The following is a 19,326-nucleotide window of genomic DNA, read 5'->3' as shown; positions in this document are numbered from 1 at the left end:
AAGCAGCTTTGGTTGCCATTTCTATGATAACTTCATTTGTATCATGTGTTATGTCTAACCCAATGATTTTCATGTGCATAATTTGATTTAATTCTTACAGAAATGCTGGGACATTATACACTATAAGATTATTAACTGCAGTTTACAAAGTGAAATGGAAACTAGAGAGCACAGGTCAGTTTTGCCCAAGGTCATCTAATCAGGTGGTTGTAGGCCTAGACCTACAACCTAGCGGCCTACAACCTAGCTCCTTGGACTACAGGTATCAGGTATTTTGGATTTTATATTTAAATTAGTATTATTATTATTCCTCATAAGGTGAGGGTGGCAGTTTCATAATCTGAAATTGCTATGGGAAATGAACTGAGTTATAGGATTTTGTTTTGGTTGTTTCTGAAGACAAACGCCGAGAATTGTTGCAGGGAATAGAGGGATAAGGAGTTTTGTTTTTTTGTTTTTTTTAAGGTTATACTACAGTAAGAAAACATAAGTATGAATCTTTTAAAATATATGGTTCATAGTTTTAATTCTCATTTTTGTTTTCTTCTTAGTGTAAAGAAACATTAAATTAACTCAAAGGGCATTCATTATTGAAGTATCTCCTAAATGAGCTTAAGCATAGAATAACCATTTGGCTATTCAGAGAGAACTGAAAATGTGATTTCCCTAAACAGACTGTTCAGGAGGAAACACTTCCAGTTAAATGAACAGTTGAAGCCTAAATTAGGAATAACTGTGATCTACTTAACCTATTCTGTTCAAAGTTTATTCAGACCTGAAGATATTCTATTTTTTAACACCACAGATGGAGCATTTACCTCAACATAATGTTAATTTTTTGATTATTCAATAGGGGCAAGGAATACTTAACCAGGCTGCATCCTTTAATTGTTTTGGTGGATAAACTTGAAGCTAACATAATATTTAATCTCTCACATAGCACAGATTTTTAAAATTCATGCTTTCGGGCAATTTTTAAAAGAATGTCACAACCACAGCTACACCTCAATGTGGGAATTCATGAGAGTTTAATAAAAATTAATTGAATTGTCATAGAAGGTTTGAAGCCAGACAAAACAGACAATTTTATTTCCGCATAGAAGTTTATGTTTGTTTGCTGTATTATGTTCCTTGCAAACACCTTTTAAAAACTCACTGAGAGGAGTCCTTGGCTGTGAGCCCTGTGGTCCTCATTAGAATGGATCCCTCCCAATGACACACCTGGTACCTAGTATCTGCAGCAAGTACAAAGGCCAAACCCTGCAAACCGACACTGAGTGCAGAATCTGGCCCACGCATGGTAGCAAGGAATAATGAGGTGGGTTGCCGAAACATAATTGCAGGTCACTGAGAGGTATCTAGGAAGCGTCTATAGTCTCCAGCAGGAGGCTTGTCATTGCTTATGCTTAGGTCATTGTGATTTATCAACTTGAGGATCATCAAATTCCCAAAGCCAGAGATTTTAAATATCCTGCCTTTTTGTGAGAGGTCATTTACATTTACTTTGCCTTAATAACCCTTTCCATTTTGATGGTTAATCTGATATGGCAGCATGTGACTATCCTGGCATCTGAAGAGCATGTTCATTAAATACTCCTAACGGCCTGGAAAATTCTGCTTTATCCATCAGTCTCTCTCAACTACAGAGCAGAAGCTGAGTAGGAGAGGGTCATCTCTTGGGCACATTCTTCCCCAACCTAGAATACTACCCTAGCAGGTAAAAAGAGTTAATAGAGATGAGGCAAAAATGCAGAAAAGCCATGGAATTACATGTCTTTTGGCCATTTGTTCAAAGAGATTATTGAATTTACGGGGCTCAGATGCTGGGAATACAGAAATAGATCAACCACGATGCATCAGGAGCTTCCCCTTCTGATTAGGTCTGCAACTAACCAGATCTTTTTTTAATTTTTTTAAAATTTTTTATTTTTTGCATCATGACTTTACATCCAGGTAAGCAAATAACTGTTCCAAATGAAATATCAGATGTTTGGGGCCATATTAACAACTGACAATTCCATTTCTCTTGCTTAGATGTTTAATGCTCTATATATTGAGTACCAAAATAGTATGCATGGTCCTTAGTTTTTATATTAGTCGAATCAACAGATGGGACTGAAGAATCCCTTTCTCAGGCATTTGAAAGGGTTTTTTGAGCATACTCTGAATTTTACTAGGTCTTGGAGAAGACATCTAAAAGGAATTTGATTTTTGCCCTTCAAAGATCTCTAGAGCAAATTCATATAATTTATCTTGTTATTTTCATTAATTTGCATTTAGCTCTATCTTGTCGACTCAGCTATGAGTTCCTTTAGAGAAGGAATGTGTACCTCTACTCCTGGTACAAGGTGTGGTGTATATTAAGTGCTCAATAAAAAGTTTGTTGATGGATACAAGAAAGAACAGCCCTTGCTTGGAAGGGTAATGACTTAATTAAAGAAGAGAAAATTCAGATGAAGAGAAAATGCATGACATGCAGGATGTGAATTTAAAACATTTTTTAAATATCCTGGAAACAGATGCAAAATAACATTGTGCAAGTAAAAGAGAATTAGAACCATGGGCTTCTCTTTGTCATTCCTCATCCTTCTGTGTGCTAGCCAGGATTTTTTCACACAAAGATCTTGTGGTTCTAGGAGCAGTAAGAGGGTCACCCTCAATGTGCAAACACTTTTCAAGGCTCTGCATTCATCATATTTGCTAATGTCCTGTTGACCAGTGAGAGTCATATAGCCAAGTTCAGAGTGAGTTTGAGAGCACATTAGCAATAGATGTGGGTACAGGGAGACAAACAAATTGGAATACTTACTGCAACCCAGCTACTATAGAAGGGTAAGAATTCCCAATAATATCAGCTTCTAATAATTCTATGTAGTATAATTTCCAGTTGTGCAAAAAATAAAATTGTGCAATATAATGCATATGCATATGCACACACTCACACACATATTCATAAACATACAAAGATCCAGACATATTTTAATGTGTTAAGAGTACTTATATATATGCTTCTGATTTTTTTAAAGTTTTTAAATAATGTATGTGTTTCTACATATTGCATGTGCAATTTTTTTAAGGAAAAATTTCTAAGGTAATACAATAAGATGTAATTATGGGTGGTGTTGCATTGTTTAAATGTTTTTATTCCTTCTGTGTTTTCCATGTTTTCTATGAAATATATACGTTCTATATGATTAGCCAAATATATTAAAAAATACACTTAAAAAATGATACTGAGTCAGGCCTCTTGTATACTCTTCCATCTGGTCTTCATTATGCCCCTTCAGAAAGGGGCAGTTGAATTAATAACAAATTTTTCTGAAAAGCAATTTCTTATTCTACATGCAAACCTTCTTTTGAAGTGTACAGCTGTCCCTGATTGCCTTCCTGGTCTCCTTTCAGACGTCCTGCTGGTATTGAAGAGGAGTCCCTTTTGTTTGTCTGGTCAGAAGGAGCCCTTGAATTCACTGATGCTTCAGATACTCTGATGCCTTTCACACTCTACGAATACCGAGTCAGAGCCCACAACTCCAGGGGCTCAGTGGAGAGTCTGTGGTCATCAGCACGAACCCTGGAAGCCCCACCTCAATATCTGCCAGCACCTTGGGCACAAGCCACCAGTGCTCATTCAGTTCTCCTGAACTGGACAAAGCCAGAATTGCCCAATGGCATTATCTCCCAGTACCATGTGGTCTACCAAGAGAGACCGGATGATCCAACATTTAACGTCTCTACTGTGCATGCTTTCACCGTGATGGTAAGAACTTAGGAAAAAAGAGTAACAGATGCTTAGAGTATCTGGTTAATATGTTGAAACTGATTCTTTATCCAGCTTATCATTTTTCTTCAGTTGGAGCTTAAATACGTTAAAATCTTTCACATGTGAAAAAGAGCAATGTAGTCCTGGGGAAGGTATTGAACTGAGTATAAGGGACGTTGGAGACCAGTTTGCAGGCCACAATTAATTTGTATTACCTCAAGCAAACAAGTGAATCTCTCTTGGTGTGATTTCCAAATCCATTAAATGGGGATACTAAATGTGTCTCTGGATACCTAATGGGGATGAAGCATAGATAAAAGTAGACAGATACAGATTCAGACCAGATATGGATATAGATAGATGTGATATTATTGGCTCTTTGAGAAAAAAAGTAAGTTAAATTTCTAGATCTATCTATCTGGATGATATAGATATCACATGCACTAAAACTTAGTGGTGATTTTTTCCGGGTTGATCACCTGTGGCCCATAATACAATTTAATTGAGTTCGCTACTATCTTCTGAGAGCTTTCTTTTCACCTGGCATAGGCTGATGTTCTATGGGAGATACATAAACAGGATGGTTCTTGTATCACAGAGCTTTCTCTTTTATCATACTGCAGAGATGAGAATTGAACATAAGAAAAAAGTAAGAGAAGTAGTGAATTATAGCCTATAATTTCCACCACATGGTGATTCAGATCCCAAATTCCACCACCTACCAGCCATAAACCACAACACAAGAGAGAATATCACCTACCAAAAGTGTTAGCTAAGAAATCTCTGAGAGGTCAGCAGGGAACCCTCAAACTGAAGAGGCTTCATGGAGAAGATGAAATTTGTGGTCTTAGTAGTTAAATACATACAGTTTTTAAGATGTGCCAAGACCTTGCTAAATATGAAAATCCCTCACAATAAGAAAAAATAAACTGCGTAAAGCATTATTTTCAAAGAGCAGACCATGTTTCTATGCTACCAATCTAGGCACCCGAATATACCTGAAGGTTATCTTATAGAGTATAACATTTATCAAAATATCTAAATAATACTGAGCAAACATTTGTAATGAAACTCTGAAAGAATAGTGGTAAATGAATAAAGTACAACATTTTCTCCCTGTCCTTATGTTCAGTTTTTTCATATGACCAAAAAATAAGCAGTCTGTGAATTAAAGAGATAATGTTAACCTTTATTTTATTTAGAATTCAGAATTGGTACTTTATTTTTTATGTTACATGTAATTATCTTTCATGTTACATCTTCATTATAAACATCCCTACAGCCTTCATCATAAACATTAGAAGCAGTGTTCTTAAGTGCAGAAAATCTTTTTTAGTTGATATATGATCCATAGAGAAATCTATAACTTCTCACCATATCCTTGGAATTCATGTTCTAAACTTCCACCTGAAAGCAAAATCCTAAAAAATAAAGTAAAAATACTGAAAAACCCTTGAGAAGGGCTTTCTGAATGACATATTTTAATTTATATATATTTTTATTAAAGACACTAATATTGCAATAATTAAACCTCTGATTTTAAAGAATGGCTTTCAGAGACCTGAGCCCAAACATTTAATTTCCTAAAACAATTCTATTGGAATTCTCTTGTGGAATACCCTCTACATCATTCCTTCATAGCTAGTTTCATCTCACAACACAAGATTTAAAGTATACAATGAACTCTGTCCTGTATTTAATGTGCCAGGTTCTGTTTTTATCACACTAAAAAGTTCCTAAAAGAGAGGAAGGCCTCTGGCCCCAAGCTTTAAGCATCACATGGCCCTTTATCCATGCGTCCTGCCAATACAGTTCCCACCAGGCAGCCCAGTGTTGCTGTGCTTTTCCATTTTCTGAAGAGTAATCCTTGTGCAATGCTAAAGAGAATAGCCAGAATGATCAGGAAACACTAATATTTCTGCACCCTATTTTTTAATGTTTGCATCTGTGTGCATGTTCAGAGTGCCACCCCCCCAATCTGGATCTCTGGCCCTGAGAATCCCAAGAAAAGATTAGAGTCATTAGGAAAGGCCCCACTTGAGCTTGTTAAGCAATCAAGGACATCTTCCATAGAGCAGTCGGGCCAGTGTTCAGACATTGTGGTTAGTAGGCCAGATTTCCAGGGCAGGAAACTATTATGACTCTTTATGGGCTGACATCTTTGAAAGAAAGAATCAGAAAAATAAACTATTGTCTTTGAGCTTCACATATTCCTATATCTCAAGAGAATGTGTTTGAGCCTTTAAAAAAAAAAAAAGATATTTAAAGAAGGGGGTTCTACCATGTAATTCCAATTCCTCACCATCAGAGAAGAATGTTTCTTTTATGCTACCCAAATCCTTCCTCCTGTCACTTAAGTCCATCCCTTCCTGTTCAGAACAGCATGACTTCTCTAAGCCAGTGCAATGAACCTTCAGGGTCGAGAACAGATTATTGACAATTCAATCCAATTTGGCAAATAGTCATTGAGCACTGTATTCAGTATGCCAATACCCAATATTACAGTCAACTGTATTGTTGAAGGCTACCATGAGACTGGGCCCTTGGGCAGAGCAGAGCCTGAAGGGGAAGTTGAGTAATCAAGTCTGAGGCACACTTTATTACCACTGGGCATTTCAGATTTCTAAGTTTCTTTGCTTCTGAATTTCTGCTGCTCATGTTCTAATGATTCTCTTTCAAATCTCTCTCTCTGAGTGTCTTCCTGGCTCTACTTAGTTTTTCTGTAATTCCTATACTAGCTAAACACCTCTACTGTCTTCTTCCATGTCTGTGCCTGCCCTAGGGAATATTTCGAGCTTTTGTTTCACTGACCACTCTGGCTAAAAATTCTCCAGAGCAACGGAACTACATTTTCAATTGGTGAGGCACAGAATCCAGCCTCACAATTGAAGGATTGCAATTTAATCCACAGACTTGCAAGATGTATCACTAAACAATCTCATTTAGTTTCTTGTTTATTGGGATCCTATCTCTGCATGAGGGGCCACCAATAAATTGCCATAATATAGTGCCATCCCTGGCTTGTCCCAACGTCCCCCCAGAGTTGTTTATAGACAGGTGGACGTTGCTGGGAGAGCCACATAAAACAGGTGCAATGGATGCATGAATCCTCTCGATGGTGGCAATGGATGGAGAAATGGCAATGGGGGCCCTCCATGGGGGCGGAGAGCATATGTGTTGGCAGCAGCAGCAGAGGCAGCAGAAGGGGAGAAATGGAAAGAGCGTGGGCTTTAATGTATCACCAGCTTCTCTCCCAATCTCATGAAAAGTTTCATCTCCCAAGTAGGTTCTTCTAAGGGGAAGAGAGAGATATCTAGATGCCTAGGGTCTCTTCAGACCAACACTCTCCACTACTGAAAACAAGCTCTAAGTAGAAGTCCTTAAACTCCCTTCCCAATTAGCTCTGTGATGAATTGTGAAGTGTCAGGAGAGAAAGTGTATTTAGCCTTGCTTGGCATGCAAGAGTTCCATGGTGGTATTTACAGGGAACACTCCTGGCGAGCTTGGCGATACTGCTGCCACCATTCAGATTTGTTTGCTTTTTCTCACTGGCACCTGCCATCGCACTGGCAGAAATAACTTGGGATTTAAAGGCAAAGGTGGTTTACCTGTTAGTCTGTGCTCTCAGTATATCCCTGCTTACCCCACAGGGTTATGAAACATCAAGCCCAGATCATACATTTGCCCAGTACCCTGAAAGATAGATGGTACTTCACTCTCTGGGTAAAATCAAGCATACGGTGCTGAGGGGTAAGCAAATTATATGGGTCACTAAAAGTTGGCTTCCAGTCTGGAAATAAAATCCAGAATTACAAACTCTACTTTCTAGATTTTAGTTGCCAAACTCCCTTGCCCAAAGTCAAGGAAGAGGTATTCAAAATTTTCTCTTGTGGTTGTCTCAAATCTCTTTACCATTAAGTAGATCTGTGGGGGGAAAGGAGATGCTTCATAATTGTCATATCATGGAGAGTTTGTGAGTAAATTGATTAATTTGTTTTTAATCCCATTTTTATTTTGGTTTAGTATAATGTAAAATATTATTGCTCTTTACATATGATCTTAATTAATTGTAGCTCTTAAAATTTGATGGCTCTTAGCCTTTTCTCCCCTTATTTATAAGACAATAGAAATGCACTAGGAGATCTAGGTATGTGTAAGGACTCCTTCAGTGACTATCTTTCCAAAATGAAGAAAAATTTGGTAATAAGAACAATTACTGTACTTTTTATATCAGTTCTATGAGCTGAGATTTTCACATTTTATAATGTAACTGTGTTACTCATTCTTTATGTAAAATCATAAAATAGAGGTGGATAAATGTCACACAAAACGATGACCACTTATTAGTGTGACCCATTTTGTTGTATTGTAATGATGTCTTTGGTCTGACATTAATTTTTCATTCATTAGCCTTGCATTACCTTTATCCCATTTTTCTAATACAGTACCAATCACAAATACATATCAGGGATCTGCTTTGTGCTCAATATTATTGGAGATGCAAACCACATAAGTCTTCTTGAACTTCATATAAGTACTTTTTTAGAGAGAACTTTATTTTTCTCAAACCACTTTATTCCAACGAGCTTCCTCCGGGACTCCCTTGCTCAATCATCACTGATTTCCAGGGCAGGTCCTATGGTTTTCTAGCCACATCAGTGACAAGGACCAGCCCAGTTTTGGTAATCAGGACTCATTTCATTTTGGGTGTTTAAAAATAAAGCCTGACTTGTGTTAAGAGATCTGCAGTAGAAAAGAAAGGACATGTTTGTTTTGTTTATTTTCTTCCCTCTTCTTTAGTTCCCTCTTCTCTTGTTGTTGTCCCCAGGACTGTGGAAGAAAAGAGAGAATTAGACAAAAAGGAGCAGAGCCTTACTCATGAATCTGTCTCTTACCCAACTGCCAGTGCTTCCTGTGGGTTTATATGGAGATCCTGCATGGGAAGCTCCATGTTCTATGTTCCCTGATGCAACACACTCTCTGGCTAGTTTCTTGTACCATTACTGCCCCCAGAGATTCACCCCACAGCCTCTTTTACTTCTGTGTTCTCATCTCCTGAGCAGTCAGCTAATACTAGGTCCTATTTCACTGAAAAAAAAAAAAAATACTCATTCTTTTCTTGACATCCTCCAAGCCTGGGGAAAACTCATTCTACCAACTAAGGAAAGTACAGCTTGTCCAGCCCTATCTTCTATACTTGACCTACGATGCTGGGTGAGACCCAGCCAGCTTCCCAACTTCAGAATTCATCGAATAAGAAGCAGGAAACAGCTTCTGTACTAAGCCATGATCCCCATCTCTTGGGATCACATAGGAATCTCAGAAGATGCTTCTCCACGCTAGTAGCTGCGTCAGAATTACCCTGAGTCTCTTCAGCTCAGTAACAATCCTCATGAAAAGAGTAGATTGTCCATCTTACATTTCTCACAGATACCTCTCAATTCCTTCAAGTTGTTCTCTTGGGTATGGCTCCTATGCCTTGAGAGAGGGGTATGATGTATCCCCATTCCTTCTTCCCAAGTAGTAAGGAAATAACCTGGGAAAGCTTCTCTACAGAATCCCCTTCTTCAACTTGCTTTTCATGAACCAGGATCTTCTCTTATTTAAGTTGTTTTATATAGATCTTCAGAGGAAGGTGGACTTGAAGGTGTCAGGCTGATTCTTTCTTTCTGTAAGTCCTGTAGAGGTATGTCTAGCAGTTCCAGTAGAGTTACTTATCACTCATTTTTTCTAAACTGTACTTATTATTCCCTAATACATCCTGTTCCATAACTAAAGGGATTTATCATCTTTCTGGTTGCCCAAGCCAGATAATCTTTGAGTCCTCCCCCTTCCTTAGTTCCATATCTAGTTTTCACTAAATCCTACTGATTCTACTTCTAAAGTATATCTTGAATCCTTCTGCTTGCAGACTGCATTAGGTTCTTCACACATGTTGTTCCTCCTCAAATGATCATGTTCTTACACTTCAAATAGATCCGTCCTCCTCCTTAATTGTAAAATATGAACTAAAATGTTACTTAACTCACAAGGCTATTGCAAGGGCTAAATATATTAATGCATATGCAAAGTACTTTAGAAACTGTAAACGGCAATGTAAATAAGATGTAAAACTTTAGAAGTCCTACTGTTTGGACTAACAGAAGCTGGAAGAAATGAACAAAAGTAGAAAAAGTTTTGATTTGCATAAAGCAACTGTACTAGTTTGGTCATGAATGAAAACCCTTACGTTTTATATATTTTAAGCACTCCTCACATTACAACAAAATTCAGAGCTTACAAATTTAAGTATTTCTTGATACCACACTGTTAATTTCCAGGTAATGTCTCAAGTATTGGATTGGGCTCTATTTCTTTTCTAAGTCACCTGGAGCAAGAACATGCTTTTTGTGTCCCTAAGGTTTAGAACTGACCCATTTCCTCTTCTACCATAACATCTCAGTCTTGCCCCTCTAAGCATCCTCGTCAGGTGATTACCTCTCTAGATGCAGTTCCGTTTACCCACCATGATGCTCAGTGGACCCTGCCCATTCCCAATCTGGGATGCTATCAGCAAAACATGAGATCTTTTTATAACACACAGACACACACACACACACACACACACACACACGCTTCACAAGTCACGCAGATTCTGCCAAACAGGCATCAGCCTGCTTCACCTGTGCCGAACAGCAGCCTATCAGTATATGAAGGTCAGTGGGTGAGGAGGCTATTTGTCCTTTCACTCCAGTATGTTATTATTGTTGTTGTTGTTGTTGTTGTCTTTAACTGAATTGTAAAGACACCTAAGAATGCCACAGAACCTTGTTAAATACATATATGAAAGTAAAATGAACTTGTCCACACGGTAACAGGCCCAGGCCATAAATTCAGGCTATATGCCATTTAGCAGAGACAGCAAGCTGTAAATGGCAGTGAAGGGCAGGAGTTAATTGAACTACTGTGCTCTTGTCACAAGTGGAAAGTAGCCACTACCTGAGACAAGATGGCTGCCCTTAAAGTACCTATTACAGCCAAGAGATCATATCCTGAGCTCTGCAAGGGCTTATGGGTGAGGGGGAAATCATACACAGATGACCAATTTTTTTATGGTTCACAGCCGATCAAAGTGAAATTCAGCAGCTGTTCAGGACAAGTGACCACTGTAACGGCTGTAATATAACCTCCTAAATAGAGAGGGAATTGCATTAGAGCAAGAGGTTAGCCGTGATTATCGGCAGGTGAGTGCTTTATTGAAGTTGAAAGACCATTAACATTGATAGAGTAATTATTTCAACTTGAAAGTAATTACCTTGATGGGTGATAACTTCTCTAGTGTTCCCAGATTTGATTGGGCCAAACAATTGTGAGCTCCTGAAGCCTAGAAAAATATTACAACAATACTGTGATTTTTAAATTACTGAAACCACTGTTGGAATATTTTAATTATGCCGAACAGTGAAAAGATTTTGCCTTATACCAGCTAGTGACCTCTCATGTAGAGAGAGACATTTGCTTTTTAATCCAAATGCAATGACCCACACCCACCACCTGTGAATACATATGTGATGGGTTTGCAAGTGAATCTTTTTATCTCGATATAATTTTTAAGGTGAAACATCTTGTTAGTGCTGTAGCCGGGTGTTAACTAAGCTCGAACTGCTAGCGTTGTTGATCATGTCTGTGACCCGGGAGGCCCCGGGACAGCAACTCTCTTCTGTCTTTGTCACAGAGGGTTTAGGTTTGTATAAATTAAATATTTTGATAATGGCATGACAGAAGTTGAAAATTATGGATGCCACATATTGTGGATCCCAAGTTTCAGATTTTATTTAGTCACGTAATTTGAGTATTTTTCTTGCTCGATGTTATGCAACCCCACTATAAACAAACCGTTATCGGGGTGTTTTCTGTTTATCCACACTGGACAGCAGCAAACAAAATGAAAATTGAAAATCTGTGCTACTTGCTTCTCTGAAATCTCACACATGTATGAAAATTATGAGTTATTTGCAACTGAGGACCAAGACACATAAAATCTGATGTGGCGATCAAGACCAAGAAATATCGTGGGACCCTTCCATGAATCAGTTATTCATGTAATTCTCTTTTGAGAACCTACTGTGCCCAGAAGTTACAACAGATAAAAAGAAAGAAGAAATACTCTCTTCTCTCTGTGACTCACGGTGTTCTTGAAGCAAATAAGGAAAGAGACAAATTATGATATGATAAGCAATTATTTGGTCAGTCTTAGACGTTGATTGTACTTACAAATACAAGAACCCAGGACCCTCACTCATACCCCTGATTCCAAACCCAGCGCTCATCCTGCCGAACCACAAACCACTGACTGAACAAACACAGCATCATGATTCTTAGTCCTGCTGTCAGAAGAGATGAATGTGACATCACCTTCAAGTTCCTGGATGATTCCTTAGACCTTTCTATCATCTTGGCAGGGTTTGATCAGATGATCAGCCAGTGAAGGACTGTTTCAACAGCAGCCTTTCCCAGGACTTTTTTTCTAATCAAAATTGGACTCTCATAAGGGCAAAACAGGTTTCCACCTGTTGTCTTAAGAGCCACAAAGGAATGTTTTACCAAGCAGGCCATAAATTCAGAATATATGCCCTGGGTTTCTTCCATCTCTCCCTCTCTGCTCTGAATTCCTCTCCATAGACAAAATCATTGGGTCTCTTATTTCAGAAGGAATGGGGGTGCAGAAATCCCTGCCAAGCCGAAAGAGATTTGCAAACTGAGAAGTGAAATGACTGGTTTGAGTTTGGTAAAAGAGTAAGGGTTTGAGATAAAGCCACTGGGAAAGTGAGAAGAATTTATGATTTGAATTGTAAATCTTGCCATTAAGCCAACCAAAGAGTGAAGAAATCTGACCAATCTGACATCACATCAGGGTTCTTAGCACAGCCGGCTCACTGTATGTCATGTGCGGTTGGGCTAAAGATTGTATTGAGGAGCCCCTCAGGTACTCTGAATTTAAAATAAGTGTAATAACTCATTTTTAAACATTTTATGTGATACTTGGATTATTAAATATTCACATTACAAAATCAGGGAGTTTTAATCCGTTCAAAAAGGTGCGTTGTCTACCTCTGAAAGATAATGGCCATGTCTAGATAGTAAAATTATAAAATATTTTTAACGGATGTAAATGTTACTTTTTGACAAGGCACAAGTAATGAATTTTATCATATAAGTTCCTATTGGGTGATTATGATACAGAGTTTTATTTTTGCTAAAGCAATTACTGGTGTCATGGCTGGATACCTGTGCCCATTAGTGGCTGGTTCTGTGTTTTTTTTAGGATGGTTATTGATCTCTTGCTGAGCTGAGATTCAGGTTTTATGCCAGATAGCTTGATTAATGGGTTGGTTTCTATAAGTGGACTGAATGGGGATAGAAACCAGGGGCAGCCTGCTCTGCCAACCCCAAATCCGTCAAGACGCATAGCTCATTATGAAACAGTTATCAAGGATACATGAAAAATTAATTGGGCTCAGTTTGATTCTGAAAAGAATCGGCTTTCTACTTGGCGGGCCCCCCCACTCTTTCCAGATGTTGTGCACCAGCCCCTGGAGAAACAGCAAAGGGAGATGTATTAATACATTGTATTGATTAGATCAAGACCCCTGACAGTTATTTGTAGAGATACCATCTGGCTGCTATTCGAATTCCTTCACCAAAAACAGGACGTGACATGTTATTAATCTCAACTCTCTAAGTATAGACAGTTGCCTTTTCTGCTAAACCGCATTTTACCATTCCGTAGGAGACGGAGGCAAACCTGAAGGGTGCAGAAATTAAGGTTATTACACAAATTGAGCCATATGGTCCAAATATTTCAGCAAGAAAATTGCCAGGCAATAAAAATTGCTCCTGCCTTCCTAATGGTGTAAATTACAGTTTAACCATGGCTCTAATGATGTCCTTCTGCCGCGCTTAACTACTGTTACATGAAGGACATTGTTTTAAAAATATAAAAAACAAGTAAATGCCAGCAGCGTGTTTTACAATCTGTTAGTGTGTCATTAAGAACACTGTCAGAATTACATAAACATAATGGCAGGCAACCCAGCATACAAAAGAACTCATATGGAAATAGAAAGTGTCTTAAAAACTCTTCTTTATCTCAGTAAAGTCAAGAGCACGGTCCCCTCTGGAAGTTGTCCGGGAGAAAAGCCCTTCCGGTTCTTTATTCTAATTCCCACATGTGTCCCAACAGCCGTGTTTTCTAAACAAGTCTTGCAAGTCCCTAGTGGGCCAACGTACACATCTCGTCCCAGGTGAGGAGAAAGCTAACCAGTTCCAAAGGAAATGATAGAAGTTGACCTTCTTAAGGGTTTCTGTTGCTACGGAGCAGGGAGAAGACCCCACCGTCTTCCTTAATGGTGACAAGTGGTATTAAATGTACAATTGGTACTGAATTTTCAATTTTCAAAGAAAATTTCGAAGTCCTGCTATTTGGGGCACAATACTAAGAGGAACACTTACTCAAGCTCATCATACTGTAAAGACCATTAATATTTGAGAGAGACTTGAACCCTTCAAATGTTTTTGGACCCATCATACAAAAACACCCTAGCATTTAAAAAATATGTCCATGCGGATCATAAGAATATTCATGTTTTACTATTATACCATGCCTCCAACCTCTTGGCCTTCTAAGATGTTTGAAACATAGTTTATGGTAAAGTCAGAAGAAAAGCTTATCATAATTTGATATACAGATATAGATAGAGATATCTATAGATAATTTGAAAGAAAGCTACTTTTAATTCCTGTGGGGAATTTATCTGTTTTTTCCAGCACTTTTTTCTTCTCTATTTCCCCAAAGAGAAAAAGCCTAGGGTATATTTTGCCCTTTAAAGTGAAAAATAGGGACGCCTGGGTGGCTCAGTCATTAAGTGTCTGCCTTTGGCTCAGGTCATGATCCCAGGGTCCTGGGATCGAGCCCCACATCGGGCTCCCTGCTCAGCTAGAAGCCTGCTTCTCCCTCTCCCACTCCCCCTGCTTGAGTTCCCTCTCTGGCTGTCTCTCTCTCTGTCAAATAAATAAATAAAATCTTAAATAAAAAAATAAAAAATAAATAAAGTAAAAAATAAAAAAAGAAGAAAACAGCAGGAAGCAAAAAAAAAAAAATCCTATTTTATATACATGCATTAATATTAGTGAGGACCAGTTGGTATGTCCTCATGGCACAAAGGGCCGGTGTAGGCAATCTGCTGACTGGAGCATTTTCTGCCTGGAAATCTCTTCCTCCCAGGAATCCCCATAGCTGGTTTCCTTTCTTTCTGGTCTCAATTGAAATGTCACCTTCTGTCACTCTTGGGGAGGCCTTACCTGGCTTACCTAGCTATAATTTCACTCCCCTCCTCTGCCCCACACACTTTTTGTCCCTCTTCCCTGCTTTATTTTTCACCTTAATATTTCACATTATCTAGAAGTATACTTTTTTGCTCATTTGTCTTATTTACTATCTGTCTCTCCAGTCAGAAATATAAACCCCCCGAGGGCAGGGATTTTGCTTCCTATGCTCCCTGATTCCCAAAACCTATAACAACACCACTTTTAGACAGACATTTGTATGATGAATAAGTGAATAATGAGTTGATAAAATCTCTAATGAGCAAGAGGTAACTTGCATATGATTTCTTGTTTCTATTCAAACTACAGTCATATTCTTGAATTTTTTTTCCAATTTCTTGGTAATGCCATATATTTAGCCTAAGAGGAGATCTCTATGTTCACAGATAAATCACACTGAGTTATAATCATTTATATGTTCTGATTTCAATCTCTAAGCAGTTATTTGTTGAGAATTTTCTCCAGAAAACACATTGCAGCCACATTGCCCATGGCACCTCATTTCATCTTAATAACCACTTAATAGAGTATTATTATCTACAGTTTATTAGTGAGAAAACAGAAACTCAGAGAAGTTGAGTTACTTGACCACAATTACACAACTCATTGCAAAGCTGTGATTCAATTTCAGGTCTCTCTCCTTCTAAAGTCTGTTCTACCCAGTGCTGCCTCTTGAAATATCCACCTCGAGGAAACAAGATATTATTTAGAAAAGCTAAAGATCAATGAAAGCCACAAGTGATAGTTTAATACCATAAGAGAAACCACATGGCATGATATGACTAATTGTCTAATACAAATATAGTACACAACTTATGAAAGATTCAAAGAATTAAAGTGTCATTTGGATGGAAAATTTCAGGGAAGACCTGGGAGAGGTCTGTGCCTTAAGTAGTGGGTAGAATTTGAACAGAAGGAGGGAAGTGGACCAGACATTTTCTCAAGGAAGGAAACAGAAGCCTGGCTTTAAATATCTGGTGGTGAGTCTCTGTGTTAGGAGGTAGAGAAGGGGACATTCTTCTAATCTATCTCCATTTATTGGGTTGACATTAAAGCAGCTTCTTTCAAAATAATCTCATCAGATGTCTAGCAAAGCTGTGGAGCAAGGTGGTCAGGAGCATGGGTCTGGGGGCAGGCAAACATGAATTGGAGATGGCTTGGCACCATCCCACCATGTCCTTGGAGAGACCAAGCCTAGCCATGCCTCCCTCAGATGCAGCACCACATAGAGCGGCAGGAACAGAGTAAATAACTCAGGAAATGGTGATTATTATGGTCTGAAACCGGTGGACGGAGAGAAAATCATTCCGTAAAGACGTCATTGGGTCCTGTCTGAAGAGACAATTATTTTTTAAGAAAAAATATTTTTTTTCCTTTTTTTAATTTACGCTTCATTCCCTAACAAGTCTTCCCCAGACCATGTACTACTTAGCAAATCATATTAGCAACAGAATGTGGTCTTAAGGCAGCCGACCCAAGAGTCCAGGTGCCGGAGTGGGAGAAGAAAAGGCAAATTCTCGGTTGGAAAAATTAGAGGAGACTTCTTCTCCAAAGCTCGACTTGGGAAACTACAGCCACTTAAAATATTATCTAAAGTCCAGTGCTCGGGTGGTGCCTCAAGTGGCTGCAGACGGCGCTGGGCCACAACTCGAACCTCATTGGGTAAACTGGTCATATCATCACAGGCTTTGTGGACCCACTGCCTGGGGCCACCTCATCAGCATTCAGACACAGAGCACCGACCATAAGGGCACACCCTCCAACACCTACCCTTGAGATGCCACAAGAGCCGCTTAAGGAACTGGAGCTAAGATCGGGTGGCTCTTTCTTCTGCTATTGTCTCATTGGCCATGTTCTATACCAGGAGCCATGCTGCCATCTTTTCTGACGTCACCTTGTGCAATTTCTGATTTACAAGAAACTTAATGTAGACTTAAAATTAGCTTCCTAAATATTGCTGCGCACATTAAACCATGACTAATTTTGTCCCTTTGTGACCTACCACATTCTAGAAATACAATAATTATCACATTTAGGTTGAGCATAGTCAGGGCTGAGGGAAAGCCCATCTACTTGTCCTTCTCGCCCAGAAGGACCTGGTCATCATACCTCATGCCTTGGCATCTTTTTTCCTTAACAGAATGATAATTATTTATTAGTGGAATATATGCTTATTATATCCAGAAATTAAAGTTGTTAGGGGCAGTGTGCATCCAGGTCCCTGCGGCTGGATGATCACATCTGTTAGAAATAAATCACTTTAAAAAAATTATATTAGTCTCACAGACGGTGAAGAAATGGAGCAAGAGTAGGGAGGGGTGAATAGGGCAAGGAAGCTTGATATTAAATCTTGTGAAATAGAGTGTGGTCAATATGTTGTCAGCGCATTACGGTGTTCAGACATCAACCCCATATTTCCCCTCCTTGAACCCCAGGTGGCCAATTAACAGTATGTGCTATTTATTCATTACAAAATAGGCAGGATAAATTGAATGGTTAGATTGGCTAATAAGAATTCTTAACAAGGAGGAGAATAAAAAATGATGCATGAAGAGAGACCAAAAAAAAAAAAAAATTCTCTGGGGAATCCCAGAAAAAATCTGGAGGAATTCCCTCTTAAATGTATCTGGAGTTTCATCTGGAAGCAAAGAAATTTAAATGGAAATTTAGATTTTAAAGATTCACTTTGCTAAATTTTCTTCCTAAAATGTATTCTCGTTAATTCTCTCATTTGTATTTCCTTAGTTTCTTTCCTTCCTAAGGCAGGAAGATAGTCTTAAATTACTCCCAGCAGTTATTAGTTTCATTAGGATATTTTGATGCCTCATTTTACAAGCGATGCCATTTTGTAGCCTCTCTATTCATCAAGCCGCAACCCAGCAAATAAGAAGCCTGTGAATTTACTTGATCTTGTAAATACTCATTCTTGCAAATATGAAAGAATTTAGGCAGGGATTATAAAAGGACCTATCAACATAATTAAAATCCCATTAAAATATGTATATTAAACATATTAACTCATGCATTTTCATTTTGTGACCAAAGATTATATGTTTGTATATATCTGACATTTGTTCCTATTAATAATGTTCTCTCTCATTGCAAAATGTACATCAGAAGCTAGAAGAGAGTGAGGATTTGAAGGTTTTTTAACTGATAGAACAGTAACTTTCTAAAGGTAGTAGTGTTACTAGATTGCATGCCTTGAGGATTTATAGAAGCTGATAGAGGTTTCCAGAAATAAGAAATTCTGAACTCTCACCTTCAAAGATCTGAAAACATGTAGTGTTGAGGCTCTTTGTTTCCTAACTCTTGAATAACTTAGTAATTCTTGTTCAGAAAATTAAGGGTCCCCAGCTGGCAGCATCCGAAAGAAATTACTCAACTGGGTACCTTTGAGAGCCAAATATATCATTTTAAAAGTCAATATTTGTTTCAGCAGTGAATGTTTCTGAAAGGAAATGACTATTTTAGTGTGTGTGTTCTACTGAATATTTTCATTTTTGAGCCCTCAAGCCAAGTGCTCCGTCCCCAAGGGTCCAGCCCCTTTCTTTCCATGAGGAGAGTGCCCTCTGCTGGGTGTGTCTACATACCACGTAGGACTGCCAAAGCTCGGAAGCCATCTGCGCACCAAACATGGGAGCAGTTAAGATGAACCTGAGCAAAAGGTTTTTGGAAAATCCTTGGCTCTTCCTGTACTAGAATGATTGCAAGTGTGGAAGTGGCCATAGTTCACTGCAGTTTTCTTTTTACTGCTGTATTATTGCACCCTGTTGGGGGATACATCTGAGCAGTTCATGTGTCCTACTTTTAAAATGCCCAGATGGTAACTACGTGCTCTGGTTTGAATTGGGTAGCCCTCATCTTTCATGCTCTGTAGTCTGCCTAGTTATCAGAGAGACATGAGACAAGGAAAATTCTCCCATTTTTCAGCTCCTCTTCATCTGTTTCTAGTCACCCACAGTGAATGATGCACTTGCACAATTGTTAAGATGACAGTCACTATGATAACTGAACATCGCTTCCCTGGGATGGGGAGTGCCCTGTGTCCCCATAGCTTCCTGCTTCCCTCCCAGCATACTACCTTTTGCAGTGTAACTGATTACTTGCAATCTTGTAAGTAACACCGGAGTGAGAGGCTGTGTAAATATTTTATACCTTGCCGAACCATTTATGTTTGCCTTGTTCTTCTTCACTCTAGT

At 38.7% G+C, this 19,326-nt stretch overlaps 1 protein-coding gene across 1 annotated transcript in view; it reads left to right on the top strand.

The window, feature by feature from the left end:
• Positions 1-19,326, top strand: part of USH2A (usherin) — a 687,474-nt gene that overhangs the window by 595,065 nt on the left and 73,083 nt on the right. Inside the window, exon 60 of the mRNA XM_078078672.1 lies at positions 3,403-3,757. Within this exon, the coding sequence (XP_077934798.1) occupies positions 3,403-3,757 (355 nt within the window). The remainder of the gene's footprint in view (positions 1-3,402; positions 3,758-19,326) is intronic.

This window comes from Halichoerus grypus, chromosome 7 (genome assembly GCF_964656455.1).
Source record: "Halichoerus grypus chromosome 7, mHalGry1.hap1.1, whole genome shotgun sequence".
Lineage (NCBI taxonomy): Eukaryota > Metazoa > Chordata > Mammalia > Carnivora > Phocidae > Halichoerus > Halichoerus grypus.
Note: the sequence above shows the minus strand (reverse complement) of the source record. Positions and strands in the feature narration are given on the sequence as shown.